Below are 22,030 nucleotides of genomic sequence, written 5' to 3' on the forward strand. Positions count from 1 at the left end.
GGGCTGCTCCTGGGGGCTGGAGGCAAAAGGCAGAGCTCCTCCTGGCACTGCAGAGATAGAGATTTATTTTTTTTTTTAAAGAAAAAAAAAGGGGGGGAGGGGGCAAAAAAGGCCCCGTGTTTGCAGCCAACACGTGTAATCTGTTGCAGCCCTTGTCAGACAAAACAGTTTTGCCGTAAGACAGCGATTCCCAGAGGGGAAAGGGGCGAAGTGAAAATACTTTATCAGCTGCCTACATATGTAAAGCAGTACCCTGGTTGAAAAGCAAAGCCTCTTTCCCTTTGAAAGCTGGGAAGGGAGAGATGGGAGGCGACTGCCGGGGAGCGGGGACAGAAATGACACAGGCACAAAGCCCAGCACAGCAGAGCCCAGGCCTCCCTCCTAAACTGCTCTTATCTCCCTATCGGCCCCAAAAACTACCTGGCTGTGGAGGAGAAACAAAGCCAACCAAAACCCAGATGTGGCTCAGTTTGGGAAATTAAAAATACGGTTTTTAATGTACAGGAATTATTGCTCTTATTTCCCTATCAACCCCAAGACTGCTCTTATCTATCGGCCCCAAAAACTACCTGGCTGTGGAGAAGAAACAAAGCCAACCAAAACCCAGATGTGGCTCAGTTTGGGAAATTAAAAATATGGTTTTTAATGTACAGAATGGGTTTTTTAATGTACAGGAATTATTTAATTCAGATATTAAGAGCAGGTTCTGTCAGAGTCCCCTGGTCAGTAGGGAAGTGTCCATTGCTCCAGGTTCCTCTTCCCTCAGGTTGAGCTGAGATGAAGGGAATTACTCCCTGCCTGGATTTAAGAAGTGATGCTCAGGAGCTGCCAGCAGACAAGGGTTTTCCTTCCTCTCTGAATTTCAAAGACTGGGAATCCCAGGACCTGGACACACAGCATAAATAAGCCCTTGGGTTCACAGGATGAGTGGACTCGCAACAAGTGGGCTGGCTCCTCATGGAGGCTTCTCCTGCTCATCCATCAGCCAGAGACCTGAGAAGATGGGGGAAAAAAATGAATTCCATGCAGCAGCTCCTTCAGCAGGACAGACAGGGGACAGGGGGAACACTGAGCTGGGCTGGAGAGCCCAGGAGGGGCTAAGATCCCAGGGCACTTCCATGGATGGGGATGCACAGAGGCAGGAGGGAGATAAGGAATGCGATGGGGGGAGGAGGGGGGCAAAGGAAGGAGGGAAGCAGGAGAAGGGTGGGCAGGGAAGCAGCAGGGGGAGAGGGAAGGAGCCCACGCTGCCCATCTGGGCCATGCATCACATTGAAATTGTCCCGCATTAAAAATTCACCAGCCAGTGAATTTTCAAGGGATTTGTAGTAATTAGATGACAAAATGCTGGCAAATCTCAGGCTTGCCAAAGATGTTACTCAGGGGTCAAAGACTCGACACTTTTGGCTGGGTAATTTGTAAGTGTCAATCACACTCAGGCATCAGAGGGAAAGGAGAGCTCCAAGGGCTGAATCCTAACGAAGCCCAAGGCTCTTGCCTGCTGAGCCCCCTCCTGCTGCCACCCAGGCCTGAGACCCCCAGCTGAAACCACACAGGGCTGACTGGGCTTCTCATTTTTTAGATTAAAAGAAGAAACTTCCCAGGTTTTGCTTTTCAGCAGGGAGAGCTGCTGCTCTGCTCTGCAGCTGCCTGGGCTGATGTGCCTGCCCTGTTTATCTTGCAGGGGGCAGAACGGGCTGTGACCCCCCCAGGCTGCAGCCCTGCACCAGCTCTTCTGGAATTACTCCTGGCACAGTCCACCCTGCTGCTTCCAGTGTGTGGGGAGGGCAGAGAAGGGAAAGAGAGGGAAAGGGCAGGAGGGAAATGGCCTCTGGACAGAGCTGCTGTGGGTTAGGTGAATGCAGAGCCATTCCTTGCTGCAGGCCAGCAGCACTGGGAGAGCTGGAAAAGAAGGCAAGCAGCAGTGTGATGCTCTCCAGTGTGGCGCTGCCCCAGACAGGGGAGCTGAGGGGACTGGGAACATGGCTGGAAGTTCCTCCTCAGTTTCAAAAGTCACTCAGCAGCTGCAAAACACCTTGCAGGGGCAGCCTTCCTCCAGCTCCTCACCAGCTGCACTTCCAGCTCCTACTCCACATATTTAAATAGCCCAAATCATGGGCTGAGGTCTGCAGGGGGGCTGGGCTGAGGGGTTTTTCCATGGTTTTATCTTCATTTCGTCTAACAGTGCCTTCAGGTGCTGCTGGAAGGGTATTTGTTGGGAAGCAGCAGGGAAGGACTCTGCCTGTCACTGCTCTGTCCAGTGCTGGGCACTTGGAGCCATTCTGTGCTTACAGGGGGGGTCCTTGGGATGTTTCCTCCCTGTCAGAGCCTGCTGCTGGCAGATGGAGACCCCCAGCCCCACCCCACTGCAGCTGAACACAGCTCCTACCACTGCCCTGCTTGCTCTTGCAGGAGAAAATGAACCAGAAAACACTGAATTTTAGTTGAGGGAACATGAAGAAAACCTTTTTCCCCCCAGATGGCCTCTCCTGACACCATGGCCCTTACTGCCCTCCCACTCTGTCCCAGCAGTTTTGCTATACCCTGAGCTGGGGATGATGTCACATATGGGGACATGGTGACACTGGCTCTGTACCCCCTGATCCCCAGCAGCCCACCATGGTCCTGGGGCTGGAACAGAAAGACAAACCTAATGACATGGCACTAATTACAGCCTGTGGAACGCAGGGACTGTGCTCCTGCAGCTCCCAGGGAGGTGAGACCCTCCCTTCTCCAGGATCCTGCCCACCTCCCTGCTCCTGTGCTGGCATCACTTCCTGCACAGCCCCAGCTCTGCCTCCCTTCCCAGCTCCAGTTTGGGGTGAAAGCCTCCCAGATTAGCCAATTTGGATCCCTATTTACTGTGAATTACTGAGCCTGATTATTATTCATGGTGAAGGCTGAGCTCTCAAGCCCAGCCATGCGGTTTCTCTTCCTCTCCAATGCATACATTTAGGGAAAACAGGAGGCAGAGTGCCTCAGTCAGGGAAGCTGCACCCTGCCTCCTCCTCCTGCTGTATTTCCTGCTGAGGAAGGTGCTGGTGGAAGCTGGAATGTGGTGCCAAACACCAGTGGTGCTGTGACCCAGGGTAAAGTCCAGATGTGTTGGAATATTAGTCCCCTCCAACTCAGCTTCTCCCAGGATTCTGGGATTAAGGAGAAGCTCTCCAAGTCTCCCAGCCAGCATCCAAGTCAACTCTCTCAATCTGCATTTGCAAATTCTTCCTGAAGTCCAACCTGAACCTCCCTCTGGAGATCCCAGGAGTCAGCAGCTGGGCTGGAAGGCAGCAGGCAGGACACATCTTCCTGCAGTCCTGCAGAGGGTGAGGGAACGGCATTTACTGTGCCTGCTTGGCCTTGAAGTGCTTCCCAGACCTCATTCCATGGGACACACCTGGGAGGAAGCCCAGGAACAACAGGCCTGAAGGGATGAGAAGAGCTGGAGTTCCTGAATTGTAGGAATTGAACTGCAGGAGCAGTGCAGTGGTGATGACAAGAAACCACCAAGAGCTCACAGATGCTGCCTGCCTGTCCCTGCCAGCTCTCCCGTGGGACAGAGAGGAAAACACAGATGGTGGTCAGGAGTTTTCCAAAGGGAGTGGGTCACTTTGGGCACTCCCAGGGCACCGTGGCACAGCAGAGGGGCTGGCAGTGCCCAGCAGAGCCAGGCTCCTCTGTGCCTTGCCTTGCTTTGCTGGCTGTTCCCTTAAGGAGATAAAAACCCACACAGGCCTCTGGCAACAGGCAGCAATGAGGGAGAGCTGCTTCTACATTAAAACCCCTTAACCCTCTCATTCAGTAAAAAAGCTGCATTTGAATAATATCCTAATCCAATTGCAAAGCTGGCCCTGGGGAGGGGGATCTGCATCGTGCCTGGGGAGCAGCTGCAGCCAGCACAGCTCCTGCTCCTGTCCAGCTCGCCAGGGTCTCGCACTGGATGAAGCTGTCACCACCTGACAGACACCCACTGGCCAAGGCAGAGGGCTTCAGCCCCCCAGGGACCCTGCAGTGTATCCCAGCAGCCAGAATTGAGTGTAAAGCACTTGTCTGGGCTCTCTGAGGGGAGAGCAGAGGCTGAGCACAGCCCAGAGAGCCCATCTGGGGTGGCTGTACCCCTGCTCTCATCTGCACAGCCAGGGCTGATGGATGACTCTGCCTTGGAGCTGCTCATCTTCTCTGCCACCAGCACAGCCTGGCTACAGCACTCACACCCAAAAAGGCTACCCAGATGAGCATCACACCCCCCCTGTGCCCAGCTCTGCCCAGGGAGCACAGGGCAGCTGAGGGGTGACAGGCACACACAGTGACACTGATCCTGGGGCATCAAGAGCCAGCAAAACGAGGGGGACAGGGCTACAGCTCATCCCAGCCCAGTTACAACCATCAGTGTGCTATCATTTGGTACAGACAAAACCTTCCTGAATAATAGAAAAGGAACCGTTCCCCCTCCCAAAGCAAACAAGAGCATTGCAGCAGCACTGCTGAGGTTAAGGACCAGGGGGAGGCAGTTCCCTGCTTCAGCTCCATGGACAGGTAACAGAGTTTGCATTATTTGATCATTAGGATTACTTCAGATCGGGGGGAAAAAAGAAGACAGCCAATGGGGAGTGCTGAATTTCTGCAGACCTACTTGAGTGATCATTTTAATTCAGGTGTAGGCTTGTTTTTAGAAAATTCCTGCTGTAATTTTAGGGGTGCAACGTGTGGGATTCTCAATACGTAACAGAGAAGTGGAGCAGGAATTAACTCCAACTGTTCTCCAGAGCTGTGATCAGCACTTCCATAATTAATGTCCAGGCACATATATATCTGTGTACACATACACAGCCCCCCCCTGCTCACATCAAACAGATTTCCTTGATACCAAATTGCCTGAAAAATTAACCAATGTCAAACTGCTCCACAAGATAAGTATCATTAAGGGAAAAAGAAAATCTTCATTATATTTGAAGGTACAGGGAAAAAAAAAAACCCTCATGAATGTTTTCCAGCCTGTTCCCAGCCTGGGAAATAACATGTTTTAAAACATATCAAAGGGTTAAATTAATTTTCATTAAAATTTAAATTTGAGAAGGCTCCCTCTCTTCTTTCCTCCCTCCTCCCCCTTTGAACGTTTGACTGGCAACCATTTCATATTTCAATCTCGGCAGAACAAATTGAATTAGATGTTGAAACCAAACTCTGCTCTGTTCTCTAAAGCCTACATGCTCTGCTTGTGCTAATCCTTTTCGTCGCTGCTGCAGACCTCAGAGACACTCAGCAAGAAACCTGCCCTGCCACAAAAGACAATGAAGGGAAAGAGGGAAAAAAAAAGAAAAAAACAGGAAAAAAAAAACCAACCCACAGGAAAATCCAAACCCAACCTGCAATGCTGCAGAGCTTTGCTGAAATCATGCTGGGTGATGCATGTGCCTGGAGGGGAGCCTGCCCAGCTCCTCTGTCCTCTGTGCTGGACAGGGGCTGGTCCTGCCCAGCGAGGATGGCCAAACATCCCTGCTGAAGTGAAATTTAACCCAGCTAAGGCTGAGGTTTCCCTGCAGTGACCCCCTGGTGCAGAGCTGTGCCAGTGCTGGGGCAGGTGGGGAAAAGGACAGGAATGCCACTCATCAATGCCAAGCAAAAAAAGGGGAATGAAGCTTGTCACCACTTCAGGTGACACTGCCAACCCCTCTGACAGCACTGCTTCCACACCTGTGCCTCAGTTTCCCCACCTGCTGCACAGGATGAGGGTTTCACACCACAGCCCTGAGACTTCCCAAAGGGCTATTCCTGGATTTTGGTCTGTCCCCTGAGCCAGGTCCTGGCAGGAGTGGCTGCTGTTGGGTTTGGGAAACCTCAGTGGCAGCAGCAGGGCTCTGGAGCTGTAGCACAGTTTGGGGGACCAGCAAGGGGTGTCACAGCTCTGGTCCCTGGGCAGGAGCTCAGCCTGGGACTGCAGTGCTGAGCCCTGTTCTGGGAATTCTGCAGAAAAGCTGGGACAGGACATGTCTGTAAGCACAGGGCTGGGTTCTGAGCAGCACCATGTGCCCTGGCCCTCGGGCTGCCTGCTGGACAAGGCGGGCACGGCACACACAACTGGAGGCACCCCCAAATCAGAGCTGGGCAGATGGCACCCCAAAGCCCTGACAGAGGGCACCCCAAAGCTCTGCCACTCCTGCAATGGCCCTGCATGGAGCAGGCAGTGCTGCTTTAACCCAGCTCAGATGCTGTGAACAGGCTCCCATCAGATACTCAGGGTTCCACTGGGGCCACACACACACACACACACACAAAGGATACCACGAGCCCACCTCACCTCTCCTGAGCCCACACAGGGTGAGCTTGGGGGTCTCCAAAGGATCAGAGGGGCTGGCAGGACTGCAGGGTTTGACCTCAGGGAGCCATTTCATCCTGGCTCCCTCCTGCCATCCCACATTTTCCAGCCTTGAAATGCTGCCCCAAGACACACCAGGGAGGAGTGATGGCAGCCAGGACTCACTCGGGGTGTGGTGCTTTTGGAGGGAGAGAAGTTGTGGAGATTTTGGTGCTGGCAGGCAAAAGGCCTTTGCCAAACTATCTGTGACATGGTGGCAGTTGCATGTTGGTGTCCAAACAGGGATTTTGATTTTTTGGCAGCCCATCTGTTCTCCCCCAGCCACAGGGAGGGACAATTCACACCCTGACAGCAGAAATTCTGCTGTCTTCCCCAGGGGGGATGCCAACAGCCAGGGAAGCACACAGAACACACCCAGGGCATGCATTCACTTCAACACTGGGCTCAAACTGAGCCAAATCTGGGCTGTAACCCCTGGGACCACAGCCAGGAGCCTGTGGGGTCACAGGGGGGAGAGGCAAAGGGTGGGATTCCTGCCTGGAGGCTGCTGAGCCTTTGGAATTCCACCTTCTCCTGCCGACCCTGCAGCAAGGACACTGTGACTTTTAGGGCCAGCTGTGCCCACCCTGGCCCAGTACCCACCTCAGCAGCCCCCAGGCAGCTGTTAGATGTCCTCATCCTTGTTATTGTCCTCCTCTTCCAGGTGCTCCATGATTTCATTCAAAAGCTCCGATCGTTTTTTCCTCTTCGGGGAGTCTGTCCAGGCCAGGGTGGGAGCAAAGGGGGGAAGAGAAAAGTAAAAATTACAACCTGGACCCACCCTGGGAGGTGCTGAGGGAGCTGGAGGAAGCAGGATACCCTTCCAGGTGAAGGTCATCAATATCATCTACTTCTCCCCAGGCAGGTCCTGGAAGGAGCTGGGATTTCAGTACCTCCCACCCATGCTTTAGCTTACAGCAAACAGCACCCAAACAGGTGATGGTGATGCCAACCCTTCCTGCTGACCCCAATTCACCGTGGGATTCACAATCTCCCTGTGGAAAAGGGGCTGCAAGCCTCAGCAGGAGCTCATCATGGCTCTTGGCAGGACACAGCCTCACCAACACCCTGGCTGAGACCACCCCATCCCAGCAGCCCAGTGCACATCCCCCACCTGGGCGCTGCCCTGCCCCACAGCCCTGCCCTGGCACTGCCTGTGGCACACAGCACCCTGCACACATCCCTGCCAATGCATGCAGCCTGGGGGCTGCCAGCACCTGAGGGAACATCCCAAGCCTGGCCCTGAGGTGACAAAGCCATTTGGTCCCTGAGGTGAGGCTGACATCCTCCTTTCTGCTGGGCAGGCAGTGCCCTCCCGGCAGGAGCCGTGGCACAGCCCCCTCTCCCCCCCTGGCTCCCCAGCTCGCTCGCAGCACATGGAGAACAGCTGTTTAAATCCTGCTTTCAGACATCAAAAGCCTCGCTGGGTTTCTCAAACAAACAAACATACCATAGGACTAAAGAAAAGGTGTAAAATAAATAAATGGAACAAGCTGTGCATTTTCTTTTAGTATTACAGCTGCTGCGGGAGATAAACAACAAGTAAATGTCACAAAACATCAATACAGAAGAAATTAACCTGACAAAAGCTCACATCCCCCCCCCACCCCCCGCCTCCCCCCAACTCCCAACAATTTTGCATTTCTGGAGTTCCCATCTAATGATTTTATTTTTCAATTAATTCCTTGACAGAGAGCCAGAACCTGCCTCCCTTCTCCCTGGGGGCTGTGGGGACAGGAGGGGGACGAGGGTGCTGATGGACCCCACTGCCCTCCCAGCATCCACCTCAGGGGAGCCATGGGAGCCACAAGGTGCCACCCCCAGACCCTCCAGCAGCTCTTCCCAGTTCAATCACCCAAAGGCACCGGGGATGACCCACCCTGGAGGAAGGTGCCAGCTCAGCAGTTCTCCCCCTCCTTCACTCTGCTCCCAGCTCTCCTGCTTTGGAATGGCATCAAATGTGGTCTCATCTCCCAAATCCACTGTAGGAGCATGTCCTGTACCTGCCACCCCTTCCCAAGCAGAGCCTCACGGAGATGCTGAGGCTGCACAGCAGAGGAGAGGCTGGATATGGGACACTGGGTGTACAGGGAGCATCCCTCAGCAGAGCAGCACCTGGCAGGGCTCTAGCAGGGAAATCCCCCCACTGCATCCCCTAGATTCACCAGCTCGGCCACGGGCAGCACCAGCAGCATCCCCCTCTGGTCTGACAAAGGGAAAATAAAAACCCAGGAGGGTGGGGAAGCGAATTGGTTGGGCTTCCTTCCGTTCTGCTGCTCCAAGCTGGTTAAGGTTTGCCCGTACTAACGATCCCATTTGCTTCCTTTAAACAATGGGCAAAGCCGGCGGGGGTGGGCCGGGAGGGGGATTACCACGGGATTAGAACGTGGCAGGGTTGTGGATGCCACGCTAATCCTGCAGGGTTTTACTCCCCGGCTCCGGCATGTGTTTGCATTAGTTACAGATGCTCTCGAGAAAAAAAATAAAATAAAAAAAAAAAAAGAAATAGGAAAGGACAAAGGAGAAAAAAAGGGAGCCCAGCGGTGGGGAGGTGAGGGAAAAGGAAACCTGGGGGATGGAGGCCAAAGGAGGAGCGAGCTGGCAGAGGGGATGGAGGCAGGAAGGCTTTCCCAGCCCGGCAGGAGGATCAGGACCGTGCCTTCCCTGGCAAGCCCTGCTTCCAGCCACAGCTGTAAATAACCAGGGACGGGCTGGGCCGCTTCACCGCCACCCCGGCCCCCCCAGCTGAACCCCTCCCCACACACCTCCCTCACCCAGCACAACCCCCCCACAAGTCGCTGCTTCCCCTCCCGGCGTGGTGAAATTCCCCATCTGTCAATTTAATGCTTTGATCGATGGCAAGGAGCAGGAAAGCGGCCCGGCACAGCTGGCTGCCCCCGTTAGGCCAGGCGGGAGAGCGGCGGGGCGGGCCGAGGAGCTGAGGGATCGGCGTTCGGCGGGATCGGGAACAGAGCCTTCCCCACACGGCCGAGGAGCTGAGGGATCGGGAACAGAGCCTTCCCCACACGGCCGAGGAGCTGAGGGATCGGGAACAGAGCCTTCCCCACACGGCCGAGGAGCTGAGGGATTGGGGACAGAGCCTTCCCCACATGGCTAAGGGATCGGGAACAGAGCCTTCCCCCCACGGCCGAGGAGCTGAGGGATGGGGAACAGAGCCTTCCCCACACGGCTGAGGAGCTGAGGGATCGGCGTTCAGTGGGATTGGGAGCCAGAGCCTTCCCTTCCCTGCATGGCCCGGGCTGAGGAATTGTCATTTAGTGGGATTGGGAGCCAGAGCCTTCCCCGCACAGCCCCAGGCTCCTGGGAGAGAGCAGAGCATGCTGAGGGGTGGGCAGTGCTGGCCAAGGTCCCCCAGGATGGAACTGGAGGAGGAGAAGGGGTTGGAGATGTTCCCAGCCCTTTGGAGGCGGTGGCTCTGTCATTTGGGGACGCAGGGGTGAGTCTGGAGTGTTCCCCCTGCACAGGGCACACATCCATGGCTGCCCCTTGCCCCAGTGGGATCCCTTGGTCCCAGAGGCAGGACAGCCACCCTGCTGGTTTCCAAAGCTCCAGTGATCCTTGTTTTCCAAAGGGAGGATGCCCCTGCCCAAGCCGGGCCAAGATGCTGCTGCTGGCAGTTTGTCCCCTGTCCCTGCCCTGCTGTGGCATTTGTCACAGCCCTGCTCCGGGTTATGGGCTGCCCTAGAGGTTACAGGGATAACTGTTGGCCAAGCTTTCCCTGGCTGCTCCTTGCCACGTTAAGAGTCACTAATTTTATCCACACAGCCTGTCCCTGGCCAGGCCCTCAAGCTCTCCAGCCACCTTGCAGCAATGGATCCCCCAAATTAAAAGTGGGGCGCAAACAAAACTCAAAGTGTTGTTTTGTTTTGTTTTTTTTTTTCCCTAATATAAGAGCCTCCTGCCCCAGGATGAAGAGCAGATACTCTCAGAAATGAGCAGAAAGCCTTAAAGCTCTCCCAGACTGTTGGGAGCCAGCATGGAGGGCAGGGCTGAGGTGCCAGGCCTCAGGGCTGGGCAGTGGCTTCACTCCTGACAGAACTACTGAAACCACCCGTGGCAGTCAGTGACCACTCCTGGGCTTCTCACTTTCTCCTGGAACATTACAAAGCCTCAGAACAAGCCGTAAAGAATGACCTGAAAACTACACAAAATGGGAAGGAAGCCTATTCCATTTTATTGCATCTATTAGACCTATTGAAAAGTCGGCTCAGAAGTGGTTTGATTGCCATGACAAATGCCTGCATGGAGAAAAGATTTGGGAGACCAGACCTCTCCTTCACAAATAACAGCAGAGACCTGGAACTGGAAGCCCAATCTCTCTAAATGGTCTCTAGAAATAAGGTGTGTAATTGTAGTAGAGAGCAGAGTGGTAGGACACGTCTGTCAGCCCAGGTCAGGACCTTGAAATACTAAGACAAAGATGATGAGGCTGACATTAGAGCTGGGGACACCACAGACCTCAGTCTTGATTGTTTCCTGAGGCTTGAAGACCTGAAAGGATCTTTTCTTTCCCATTCCCAGCTCGGGATGGGGACCTGGCCACTGCAGCTGTGGGAAGACCCTCACAGTTCACCCACACTGTGCTGGGAGAGGAGAACTCATGGGACCTTGACAAAGAGCACAGGGATGTCTGAGCAGCTGCTGTGCCCTCTGGGGAGAGGAGGAGACTTGGGGAAATGGGGATCAGTAGGAAAAGTCCTGGTTTCTGGGCTGTACCACCGGGGAAAAGAGATGCACGGTGTCAGCCTGGCTGTTGGGTGCTGTGTGCGCCCTGCATCCTCTCCATCCCCGCTCCATGTGGGAAAAGCAGCCTCTGGCCATGCCAGGGAGGAAAGCTGAAGGAGCATCCCCCTTCCAGAGGGCTGCAGGCAGAGTTTGCCGGCCTTTTTTCCCCTCTTTATCCTTGTCCCCCTCTGCACATCCACAGAAGGGACAGGTGCAGCTCCCTCCTCACCTCAGAGCCACTGGGCACCCCAGAGCGCCTTGAAATCAGGGGCAGGCACTTCCCAAGGGAATAAAATCCCACCTGTGACCCTCCAGTGTGGCACAGAGAGGCCGAGACCTGGTCCCAGGCACCAGCCAGACCCTGGTGCCCACAGGTGTGCCCCAGCCTGGCTTTCCTGGCACAGATCCCTCCTGGCACATCCTGCTCTGCCACAGCATTAGCCACTGGCAGTTTGGCCAGGCCTGGATGTTCCTGAGACAGGCTGGAGCACAGCAGGGATTGTGCTGCCATCCTGTTTCCCATCCCTAAAGATGGGGAGTTGTAGCCTTGCTCCTGTTTCTCAGCTGAGACCCTGGAACCACTTCAGCTCCAAGGCTGCATTCCTGCTGGGATGTGAAAATGCTCTTCCTGCTGCCCTCCCCAGGGCCCCAGCTCGGTGAGGAAGAGCCCAGACAAGGAGGCTGCAGCAAAGGCAGGCAAAAATTGGGAATAAGCAGAGCTTGGGGGAGGTGGCAGAGCTCACAGCCACATCTGCTGAGAGTCTGCAAGGATCCTAAAGCCAAGATTGCTTATTTCCCCCTACACTGAGCAGAGTAGAAAGAGGAAAAGGAGATCCAGAAGATAAAACTGGGTGCTTGAAACATCTCACCTGCTGTTTTCTCCACCCAGGTGGGCCTTCACATGCATGACGTGTTCCCACTCCAGTGCTGGGTTCTGGGTGGGCACATCCACCCTCAGCCCTGCCACCACCCAACTGCAGCTTGCCCAGCCTGGAATGAGCAGCCCTGCACGATTTCAGGGATGTGGGGATCGCTGCATCAGTCAGCATCACTGAGTAACTGAGATGTGCTGCTCTCCCCTCAGCAGGGATGTGCAGCCTCACAACTGCTGCCAAACCCCCGGGCCACGGGCATGTGGTGATGGAGAGGGGAAGCAGGGAGGGGATGCAGGAGGAGGAGCATTGATCTCCAGCTTAGCCCTGCAGCCCAGGGGAGCCCTTCCTACATAAATATTTGCCAAGCAATGCATTTGTGCCTGTCGATGGCTGTCAATAGGAGCCTGCAGTGCCGTCATCTGCAGAGCTGTCACTCCCAGCAGCCTGAGCCAAGCAGCCCCTTCTGCATCCCAACCCATCCCCACAGAGTTTTCCCTTTTAAATCCACGTGCTGTGTGCACAGAGCCTGTCCCCACCTCGGGAGCAGCCAGGGGAGGGAGCAAAGGCGCTGTGGCTGGCAGGTAGCACCGCGGTGCCCGGGCACACGCAGAGTTAACAGCTCACAGGCAGGGCTGTCAGACAAAGCCCTGGCCTGGATGGCTCCTGCCTCCCCCAGCATGCTGAGGCCGCAGCAGGGAGCTGGCAGTCCCCAGCAGCGTGGCAGTGGCAGTGGCCTTACCGTGGAAGTGCTGGGCGGTTTTGCGGCGCAGGGCCTCCAGCGTCTCCTCCGTGTCTGCCCACTCCAGCACCAGCCTGCGGCCGTACAGGTGGGTGCTGTGGCACAGGGCCTGGAAGGCTTTCTGCACAATTCAAAGAGAAAAAAAAAAGTTGTTAAAGGAGGAAATAAGAACAGGCTCACAGGAGGGAAGGCAAAAATGTCGCTGCCTCTGCCCTGGGGTGGAAAGGCCACCGGAGAACATCATACTGGGAGTGCTTTGCTGTGATGGGGTAGGATCCATCTCCATCAGAGGCTCCGACTCAGCCATTTATCTTCTCTGCACTTCCAGCAGAGCACATTCCTATCACAACTGCTGCTGGCTGCTGCTCCTGGGGGGCAGGCTGGAACCCAGCACAGGGTGGGATCACCCTGACCTGGGAATGCTGCAGCCCCTGGAGCTCTGGGTCAGCACTTGGTGGGATCCTGTGACTGCCCAGTACCCTGTTCTCTGCTGGAGCACAGGAAAGCACAGCTCAGCTGTTAGAGAGGAGTTCCCTTCTGCTCTGGAAGCAAGATGGAAAACTGCCTTTCTCCTGCCAACCATTTGGTGACTTGGCTATGGTGGCAGCACATGTGGCAGAGCGGAAGCCAGCACAGAAGTCCTCAGCTCTTTCTGCCTGTGGTGGTTTGCTCTAATTTGCTCTGGTTTCTGCAGAAATCCAGAGTTTTCCAGGTGCTAGGTCCTGTTTAGTAACACCCATACAGCTGGAATCTCTTGCTGATGTTGAATACAAACATGCCAGCCAGCCCAGAGCTCAGATGGCTTTCTCTGCCCCTTGCCAAACAGCAGAGATCCCCAGAAAACACCGAGTCCAGGGAAGTTTGATTTTGTCTTTATTTCCCACAGAATTTCAAGGAAATTCAGGACTGAGCAGGCTTGGCCCCACAATGCAAATACACAAACACACTGGCCAAATATTTTTATCCCCAGGGGCCCACAGAGTGCTCCACAGTAAAGGCTGGGCACAGGGGGAGAGAAATGCCCCAAATGCCTTTTAAAAAACCCCAGCTAAGGCTGGGATTAGCTCAGGTTTTGAGCTCTGCAAACGCTATCCCTGGAACAAAAATGTCAACTGTAGGATCAGACACACATCCTGCTGTCCAGCAGGGCCCTGTATTCCCATCTGGAGGCCCCAGACCAGCTCCCAAGCTGTCCTGTAAAGCCCACATCTCTCCTCTGAGCCACCTGCTAAAAGCAGCTCTGAACCACTGCAGCTGTCCCCAAATGCCACATCTCTGGGCAGAGGGGCTTGTCCTGCTTTGGTGCCCACAGCTGCTCCTCAGGACCCTCCCTGAGCTGCTGGGTTATAAAACCCATTAAAAAAAATCCCATTTTCAGTAACCAGCACCCAGTAACCTGAGCTTTCCTCTCTTTCCCCAGTCCTTTCCCTCATATAACCCTCATGTACTATGAAACAGTGACGAGGAGCACCAGCTCCACCATGGCAGGGGTGAAACTCCCATTATCGCAGCACCCCCAGCTCCCTGGGGTGATCCTGGCAGGGCAGAAGGCCCCCTTTTCCAGGGGCACATTCCTCCTGGAAGAGCTGCAAGCTCCAGCTGTTTTTATTTGCTGCTGCTGTGTTTTCAGGGCCTATCTCCCAATTAGCAGAGCAATGTGTTGGCTTAAACAAACACTGGGGGGAGGTGGTGGGAGGGAGTTGTGAGGGCTGTTTGTGTTGGCACCAGGAGCCTTTTCCAAAGCCTGGCACACAACCCAAAGCCCTAAACACTGCATTTCCTTTGTCAATTCCTATTTTTGGATTCCTCCTTCCCACAGCACAAGGAAGAGGAACATTGGGTGACAGCACACAGCCCATCTGTGCTCCACAGGTCATGGAGAAGGGCAGACCATGATGAACGTGGCACTAGGTGTGCTCTGCTCCTCTGAGCCACTTCTCTGTCCCCACCTCCTCCTCCTCCTCATGGGATTGCCATCCTCTAGTTTTGCTGGCAGCCTGGGAAAGGTCATGGAGCAACAGAGAAGGCAGATGCTGCCATCGAGTTGTGTTACGTGCAGGAAACCCACTGGGTGAGACACATCTGCCACCAGCCTGGTGACATTGGCCCTTCCTGGCCAAACACATCCCCAAAATGAGTTGGTTTGCACCCATGATGAAGGAAAGCTCCAGCCTGTGCTGGGATCTCTGCTCCCTGTCTTCCAGATGGACTCCAGGAGCTGGGAATGCAGAAGGGAAGCTGCACATTTCAGGTGACAAACACACAGATGTCACTTCTTTGGAAATGAGCTAAAAGACAAAAGTAGCTATTCATTGCTCTGAGAGGAATTAAGACTTTTTCGGGGCGGGGGGAAGAGAAAGCACTGATGATTTAGAAGACAAAGGGATGAAGGGGAGAAATGCCATCCCCATACATCCACACTGCTGGAAATCTTCCAGGGAGAGGAGGAAATCTGCCACCGCTGCTATTCCAAATGAAGAGATAGGTAGGGAAAAAATATATTTTAATTAGGTGACAAGTATGAAATGAGGAGAAGCAGGCTGGCTTTCACAGAAAGCAGGAGCTATTTTTGGGGTGCAGCTCTTCTATGTCAGCATCTGCCTTCCCAGGACACCTCTCTGGAGGAACAAAGAAGGGCCAGAGGTTTGTGGAGTTGTATCCAAATGAGGGATAAAGGGAGGTGTGGTGTCTGTTCATCCAAGACAGAGACTTACCACAAAAGCCCTCTAATTCCTAGGGTTCCATATCTTCCTACACCTTTGAGGAGAGCCCTTGCCACAAAAAGCTCCTTTGGAAATGCCCAAACCCGGTTCTGCTACATTTGGTAACACACCCTCTGTCAGTCCACCCCAAAGCCTGCAGATCCCTGGCAAACCTTCTCCCGGGCCTCATTTGCTTTCCAGATGCTTTAGGGGTTGCATGAAAACACTATGGGTTTCTCCTCCTCGAGAATAGGATGTGAGCATGATTTAAAATGCCATTTCTGAGCATTTTTTGCAAAGTTTTGGTTCAAGCTTAACATTACGGCTCAGGATGGCAGGAAAAAGCAGAGAGAGGAAAGGGAGAGGCTGGAATATCAGCTTAAAAATGTCTGTGGGATTCAGAAAGAGAATTTCCAAGTGAAGAGGTGGCTGATAACCCCCCAGGAAGGGCAGGCTGCTGGGATGAGGCAGGCAGAGCTCTGGAGCAGAGCCTGCTGTGCTGGGAGGGGCGGGAGCAGAGACAGGACTGCAGCGTCTGTCACCCGCGGGTGTGACAGCGCCAGCCCTGACTGCTGCACTCATTTGGAGGACAGTGCTGCTCTGCCTTCAGATTCCCCCTTGCCCTATTAAATACTCGAGCCAAAGAGCCTCCAGGCTGGAATCATTAGAGGGACAAAGGGTCAACAACATTAGGAGATTGATAAATATCCCTCCATTGCAAGAGCCGGTCCCAACTGAGGATGATCTCTGCGATGCCAGCTGCACACAAGGATTTTTCCTTCCGTGTGTGTGCATTTTGAAAGCATTGGCTGTCTCTCCCAAATGGGCAATTTCTATTTGGAGACCAGATGTATTTTTATATCAACAGGGGAGAAAGTGGGAACTCGGCTTCCCAGTTAATAGTTCAAAAATAAAAACAATTCCGCAACAATTCTGCACAGGGAACGTCAGGAAACGTTTAGCGTTTCCTTAACTGGAGTTAATTTGGTATTGCCAGTGCATCAGAGTTGCAGGGGAGGCTGAGGAGATCAAGCCAAGCCTGATGGGGCAGATCTGCAGGCACAGCATCGGGGAGTTGGGAGGAGGAGCCCCCATGTCTGTGCTGGCTGTGGAAAATCTCCATGTGCGCTCCCACAGCAGCCGTGCTTGTTCAGAGAAAAAGACAAACACGGGAGGTCACAGGCTTTAAATGCCCAACAAAGGCAGCCTAACTATTCTATTACAAACCCATCATGTTTTATAAGATGCTTATAAGCAATTTCCAGATTACCACTCTGAGCAAAAGCGTCACTGACAGTCAGAGCTATTCAGCTCAGAGGTCTCCAGGCCCACTCCCCTCCTCTCTCATTTCACTCAGCAATAAACTCTAAGCCAATTATGAGCGTGTTTACAATATTCAGGATCCTATTCATCAATACACCGTGCATCCTCTTCCAGACGGCCAATGGAGTGTACTTGATGTGCCACTTGTGAGACAATTAAATCCCTCAAAGAGACGGGGGTGGAAAAAAAATATGAAGAAGGAAGAAGAGCTGCTTTGCTAGGAAAGAAGAAAACCCTGCTGAGAGCTGTTCCACAGGGCAGCTCTCTCCCTGCATGCTCCCCTCCATGAGCTTTGGGAGCTGTGCCCTGAGCCTGCCTGGCTCTCTCCCGTCACCATAGATGTGCTGCCTATCACTGAGATTCCCATTTGTCCAGTGCAGCTGGAGTCAGCCCCTGAGGGGATGAAAAGGGATGGGAAGCAAACACTGAGCCTGTGCCTGTTTCCCCCAGAGAGCAGCAGTAAAGAACCAGTCAGGTCCCTCTATGTACCTTTCCATCCAAAGCCTAAAGTTTCCCTGAGAAAAAGATTAATTCAAACCCCAGGAACAAAGCCTGAGTGACTGGAGCGAAGCAGAGGTGAAAGCAAAGCTGCTTTGAGCAGAGCCACAGGCACAGCTCGAGGTGCAGGGAGAGGAACCAGGCTCTGGGGGGATCCCTGCACCCCCAGCTGACCCCCAAGGGGAGGAGGGAAGCTGAGCAGAGGGAAGTTTGAGTTAGGATCAATACAGGACTAACAAAGAAACTCCATGTACTGTGTTATACAGGAGGTCAGGCTGGAAGGGATGATCTAATAGTCCCTTGTGATCCTGGATCAATGAATGCTGTCTAAAAACATAAACACAGGCTCTGGCTGCCTCCCCCTTCCTCTCTCCTTCAACTGCACTCACAGTCTGGAAAATCTGGAGTTTTGGGGGCTCATGTGGTCCCTTCCCTCCAGCAATAACATCCCATGGGTTGTGCTTACAGCCACTACCTTCCAGACCCCACCCAAGCCACCAGGAATCAGCAGCAGGATGAAATCCACCCTGCTCCAGAACCTCTGGCAAAGGAGGAGAGCAGAATACCATCAGACAGGCTGCAATCCCCATGTTTCTGCTAAAAGCATAAAACTTGAAGATATAAGAAAGCTTTCAAAAAATAAATGAACTAGGCCAATTCATAACTACTGATCATCTGGCACAGTCACTGGGAAAGCAGCAGGGTAAGGCTGCTCACTGAGGGCTCTCAAAACACACAGAGGAACTGGTGAACACAAGCCTTGCACAGATTACAAATTAGGGGACAGCCACAATATCCAAAACTCCCCTAAAATCAAGGCGGTGGTGGAGGTGGGACATGTGCAGAGGTTTCCTGATGTGTTAATGTTGGGTCAAAACCATCCTGTCTCACCTTGCTGGTGGCAAACCTGAAAAATAAGCTTTTGTCTTTCTGTTTTACAAGGATTTTGAGTTATTTTATCACTTGCACCAAAATTATCCCCTTTAGGGCTTGGCTTGTAGGTTTTGTTGCTGCCCACATGGGGGTTTCAGCCCGAGTGCAATGCTACCAGCCCAAACCTGGGCTAAGCCTCAGTGGGGCAGAGTCTCCAGGCTGCCCTCCCCACCTGGGGCAGTGCCAGAAGGGCACAGCTCACCTTGGCATCCTGCTTGGTGACGAAATCCACAAAGCCAAAACCTCTGTGGGATCCTGTTCCTGCCATTTTCTTGGGCAGCCGGACGGTCTTGAGCTCTCCGAAGGTGCTGGGGATGCAAGGAAAAGCAGGGACAGCATGAGATGAAGGCAAGAGTCACCCCTTCCCCACATACCCTGGCAAAGCCAGCTGCACACCCACACTGAGTCCCCACTCTGCTGCTCTGCAAGCCCCATTTCCAAAGCAAAAATCAGTTAAAAAAACTCAGCTTGGATTTTAAGGATAATTCTGGATATAAAACTTAACAATACAAACAATTTCTTTAATGCAACTGCTTTGCTCCTCCTTCCCTCAGGAGATCCAGCCAGAATGCCATGCCCTGCTCAGGGTAGGCAAAGCATCTCCAGGTTGGCAGGGCTGCTCCAGATCCCACCAGAACAGATTTATTTGCACCTTTAAAGAGGGGCTGGAGTGGACAGGATACAGGCAGGACACAGAGCATGGCCCCACAGGGAATTAGGCTGTTTCCAGAACAGCTCCTCCATCCCCAGAGGTGTCATCCCTCCAACTCCAGGGATCCTGGGCATTTTTTATGATTGGATTTCCTCGCTCTAACCCTTCAGCCTCTGCCATCCTGCAGCTTCTGTGCTGGAATAAACTGGTTTTATCTAAGCTTTCTGGATGTAGAAAGGGAAACAGGCGAATCCAGCAGACCACAAAAACCTCCATATCCAACAGCATTTCAGACAAGTTTTGCAGTGTCAATGGAAAACCAAGAATGGGGAGATAAGGGGGCTCCTGTCCCACAGAAGGAACTTGTGGCTTGAGCAGCAAAGCATGCAGCCATCCCACTTTGTCCAAAAACCCTATAAAGGTTCTTTAGCCCCAAAGGCAGCACGTGCTGGACACCCCTCTCCAGTGCCATCCCCTGGAGAAATTCCAGGACAAAGCCAACGCTTTCCCTGCTGCCAAGCTCCCTCTTCCCCTTCTCCTCCCCTCCCCTCGCACCCATTTATCAAACACATATGCACAAACTGCAGGCAATAAATATTTAATGTGGCCCAGGTCTGAAGAGATGTGTTATTTTATTTGAAAATCTCCACACAGGCGTGCATACACAAAAGGAGCCTGGGATACAGCAGTGCCAAAGAGCACCTGGGAATAAACACAGTAAAGGCCATAAATGCTCTCGTGAAATGATATAAGCTAAATCCTGGGAGTTAACCTGCTGCACTGGCAGCATGACCAGGCATTCATCCACCCAATTTCCTTAGGCAACGTGGTGTGTAAATGCACCATTATGAAGCTTCAAAATGAATCCGCACGTCTCGCGCTCGGTGCTTTCCCTCCCTCTCCCTGCTGCCCCCTCCGAGCTGGAGCCACGCAAACAAACAAACAAACCCCGGCACAGGAGAGGGAGCAGCCTCAGCTGCTGGAGTGCTCGCATCCTGGGGTTCCAGAGGTCCTCCTGCAATGGGGTGGGAGGCACAGGGACTCCCAGGATCCCTGGAGCACCTCAAATGCTGCAGCTGGGTGAAGGGAGAGGCAAGGGGACAGCTCCTGAGCCATGGAGATGCCCGTCTAGCTAGGAAAAATGGGAGGTAGGAGCCATGGGCACGCTCCAATCTCTCTCTCTCTCCATGAAAAATATCAAGGATATTGCCTGGGGGCAGCAGAATATTTGCTGAGGGAACAGAAGCAGAGTATTTGCTCAAAGGGAGGTCTCAGACAACACTCAGTCTCTGCACTGGAACACCAACCTGTCCTTTTGACACCAAGACCCAGCACTCAGGGTGGCCAGGGGGTACCCACAGGAGGATGGCTCTGGATTCAGGGTGCCAGGGAAGCTGTGCTGGCCCACACCAGCCTGGACAGAGCTGGGAGAACCGGATCTTCCTTCCTCTGCAGCTCAGAGCAGTCCAAGCCACCCACGCGTGGAGAGGAGTGGAGGGAGGGGACACCTGCTCCAGATCCAGAGCAGGGCTGGCCAGGAGCTCTCCCTGGGCAGTGGGAGCCAGCAGGAGCTTCCAGAGGGATGGATCCAGGGAACAGGCGAGGTGGAGGGGTGAGGGAAGCCGAGGGGACAGGGCTGACCCCAGTGGGGCCGTGCAGGGGAGCAGCATCCCCCCCACTGCGGCGCTAATTAGAAAGCACAACACAGCAATTACCGGCGGGAGCTGCGAATGAAGGCACAGCTCCGGCCTTTAATGTTCTCCTCTCTGGTGCCAGGCACAGACTCACACCTCTCCTTTCCAATTATTTCTCCTGGATTTGGGGGGGAGAGAGAGGCAGAGGCAGAAGGAAACCCAATTACCCCCCGCAGTGGCAGGCTCCCTGCCCAGGGAAGCCAGAGGGAAGCCAGGTGCTGATGGGTTTGCTCCCACTCCAGCTCATCCACGCTCCAGGATGGCCAGGCATGGATTGTGCTGCAGGCAAAGGCATGGGGATGGGAGGAGGAAAAGCATGGAGCACATCACCCAAGTGACACCAGAGCATAATGGCAAGGGAAGGAAGAAAGCAGCTTTTCCATAAGATGTCATGGAGCTGTTTGAAAATGTGCTCCCAGGGGCTGGGATGGCTGTGGAGTCACAGCAAGTCAGACATGGTGGCACTGCCAGCTCCTTTCCCTTCCAGCACAGAGCTCTGATGGGCACAGATGGAGTGAAAAAACCCCCAGGCAGCCCAGGGCGGGTGTTTGTCTGGGTGCTGGTGCCTCTCTCCTCTCCAAGTAGGCAGAGATCAGCAATGCTGCTGCCAGCACGGAGCACAGCACCAGGCCAGGCTCCTTCCCTCGAGCAGGATGGGTTACAGGGAGGTTTCCAGCAGCAGTGGGTGTGAAACCAGAGTGGTTTCTGGATTTATACTCACCCAGCTATCCATGCCTTCTCCAAGTGTTCCTGACCCCTTGCACCAGGGCTGGTGGTTGTGGGAGCAAAGCCCTTTCAGGCTTGAGACACTGACTTGTTTGCAGTCAGCCTGGCTTAACTTTGCACAAGACTTGAACCTCGGTCCTGAGGAGCCCACCAGCCCCCTGAGCCTGGCCTGGAGCTGGATTTCTGACAGGACACTAGGATGGGATTTCAGTGTGGCCAAGGTGTGCAGCAATCCCAAATCTCTGGTGAAACCCCCATGGAGCTGCTCACAGTTAATACAGGAAGGTCTGGGGGGGCAAAAGCAAAGAGTTTTTGCTGCAGAGGCAGCAGGATGGCAGAGCCCCTGGTGACCAGCCATGCACACAGCTGCTCCAGGCTTCCTTCCCACAGGTCCATGAAAAATGGTGTCCAACAGCTACTCTCTGCAATCACAAGGGGAATCAGGACCAGGAGGGGAGGGCAGAGGTGTGGAGGATGTGGCTCTGCCTGGGCTCCCCAGTCCCTGCAGGCCCTGCCAGCCAGGCTGGCAGATCTAGCCTCACACCTCGCTCTCCCAGGCTTGGCACGTTTTCCTGCTGTTGGCTGGGAGGGATGACAGCCTCCACAAACACTGCAACTCCTATTTCCTAAATGAGAACCTTTGCTTTGTGCCCATCCAGAGTTGCTGGAAACCAGAAAATGTCTGTGCTGGCCCTGGCTGAGCCACAATCCACAGGGCTGCAGAACAGAGACAGAAGGGCTGCAAAGAGAGCCACGAGCTCTCCTTTGACAAGCCACCCCTTCCAAGCTC

General features: G+C 53.9%; 1 protein-coding gene across 1 annotated transcript in view; it reads right to left on the minus strand.

Annotated features, from left to right (window-relative positions):
- Positions 1-654: 654 nt before the first annotated feature.
- The window catches only part of RBM19 (RNA binding motif protein 19), a 51,352-nt gene continuing 29,976 nt past the window's right edge, over positions 655-22,030 (minus strand). The window contains exons 22-25 of the mRNA XM_084217117.1: positions 18,371-18,476; positions 12,713-12,833; positions 6,956-7,069; positions 655-993 (exon numbers count right to left, since the gene is read on the minus strand). Of these exons, the coding sequence (XP_084073243.1) occupies positions 6,978-7,069; positions 12,713-12,833; positions 18,371-18,476 (319 nt within the window). The 3' untranslated portion in view covers positions 655-993; positions 6,956-6,977. The remainder of the gene's footprint in view (positions 994-6,955; positions 7,070-12,712; positions 12,834-18,370; positions 18,477-22,030) is intronic.

This window comes from Fringilla coelebs (genome assembly GCF_963513975.1).
Source record: "Fringilla coelebs genome assembly, chromosome: 17".
Classification (NCBI taxonomy): Eukaryota; Metazoa; Chordata; class Aves; order Passeriformes; family Fringillidae; genus Fringilla; species Fringilla coelebs.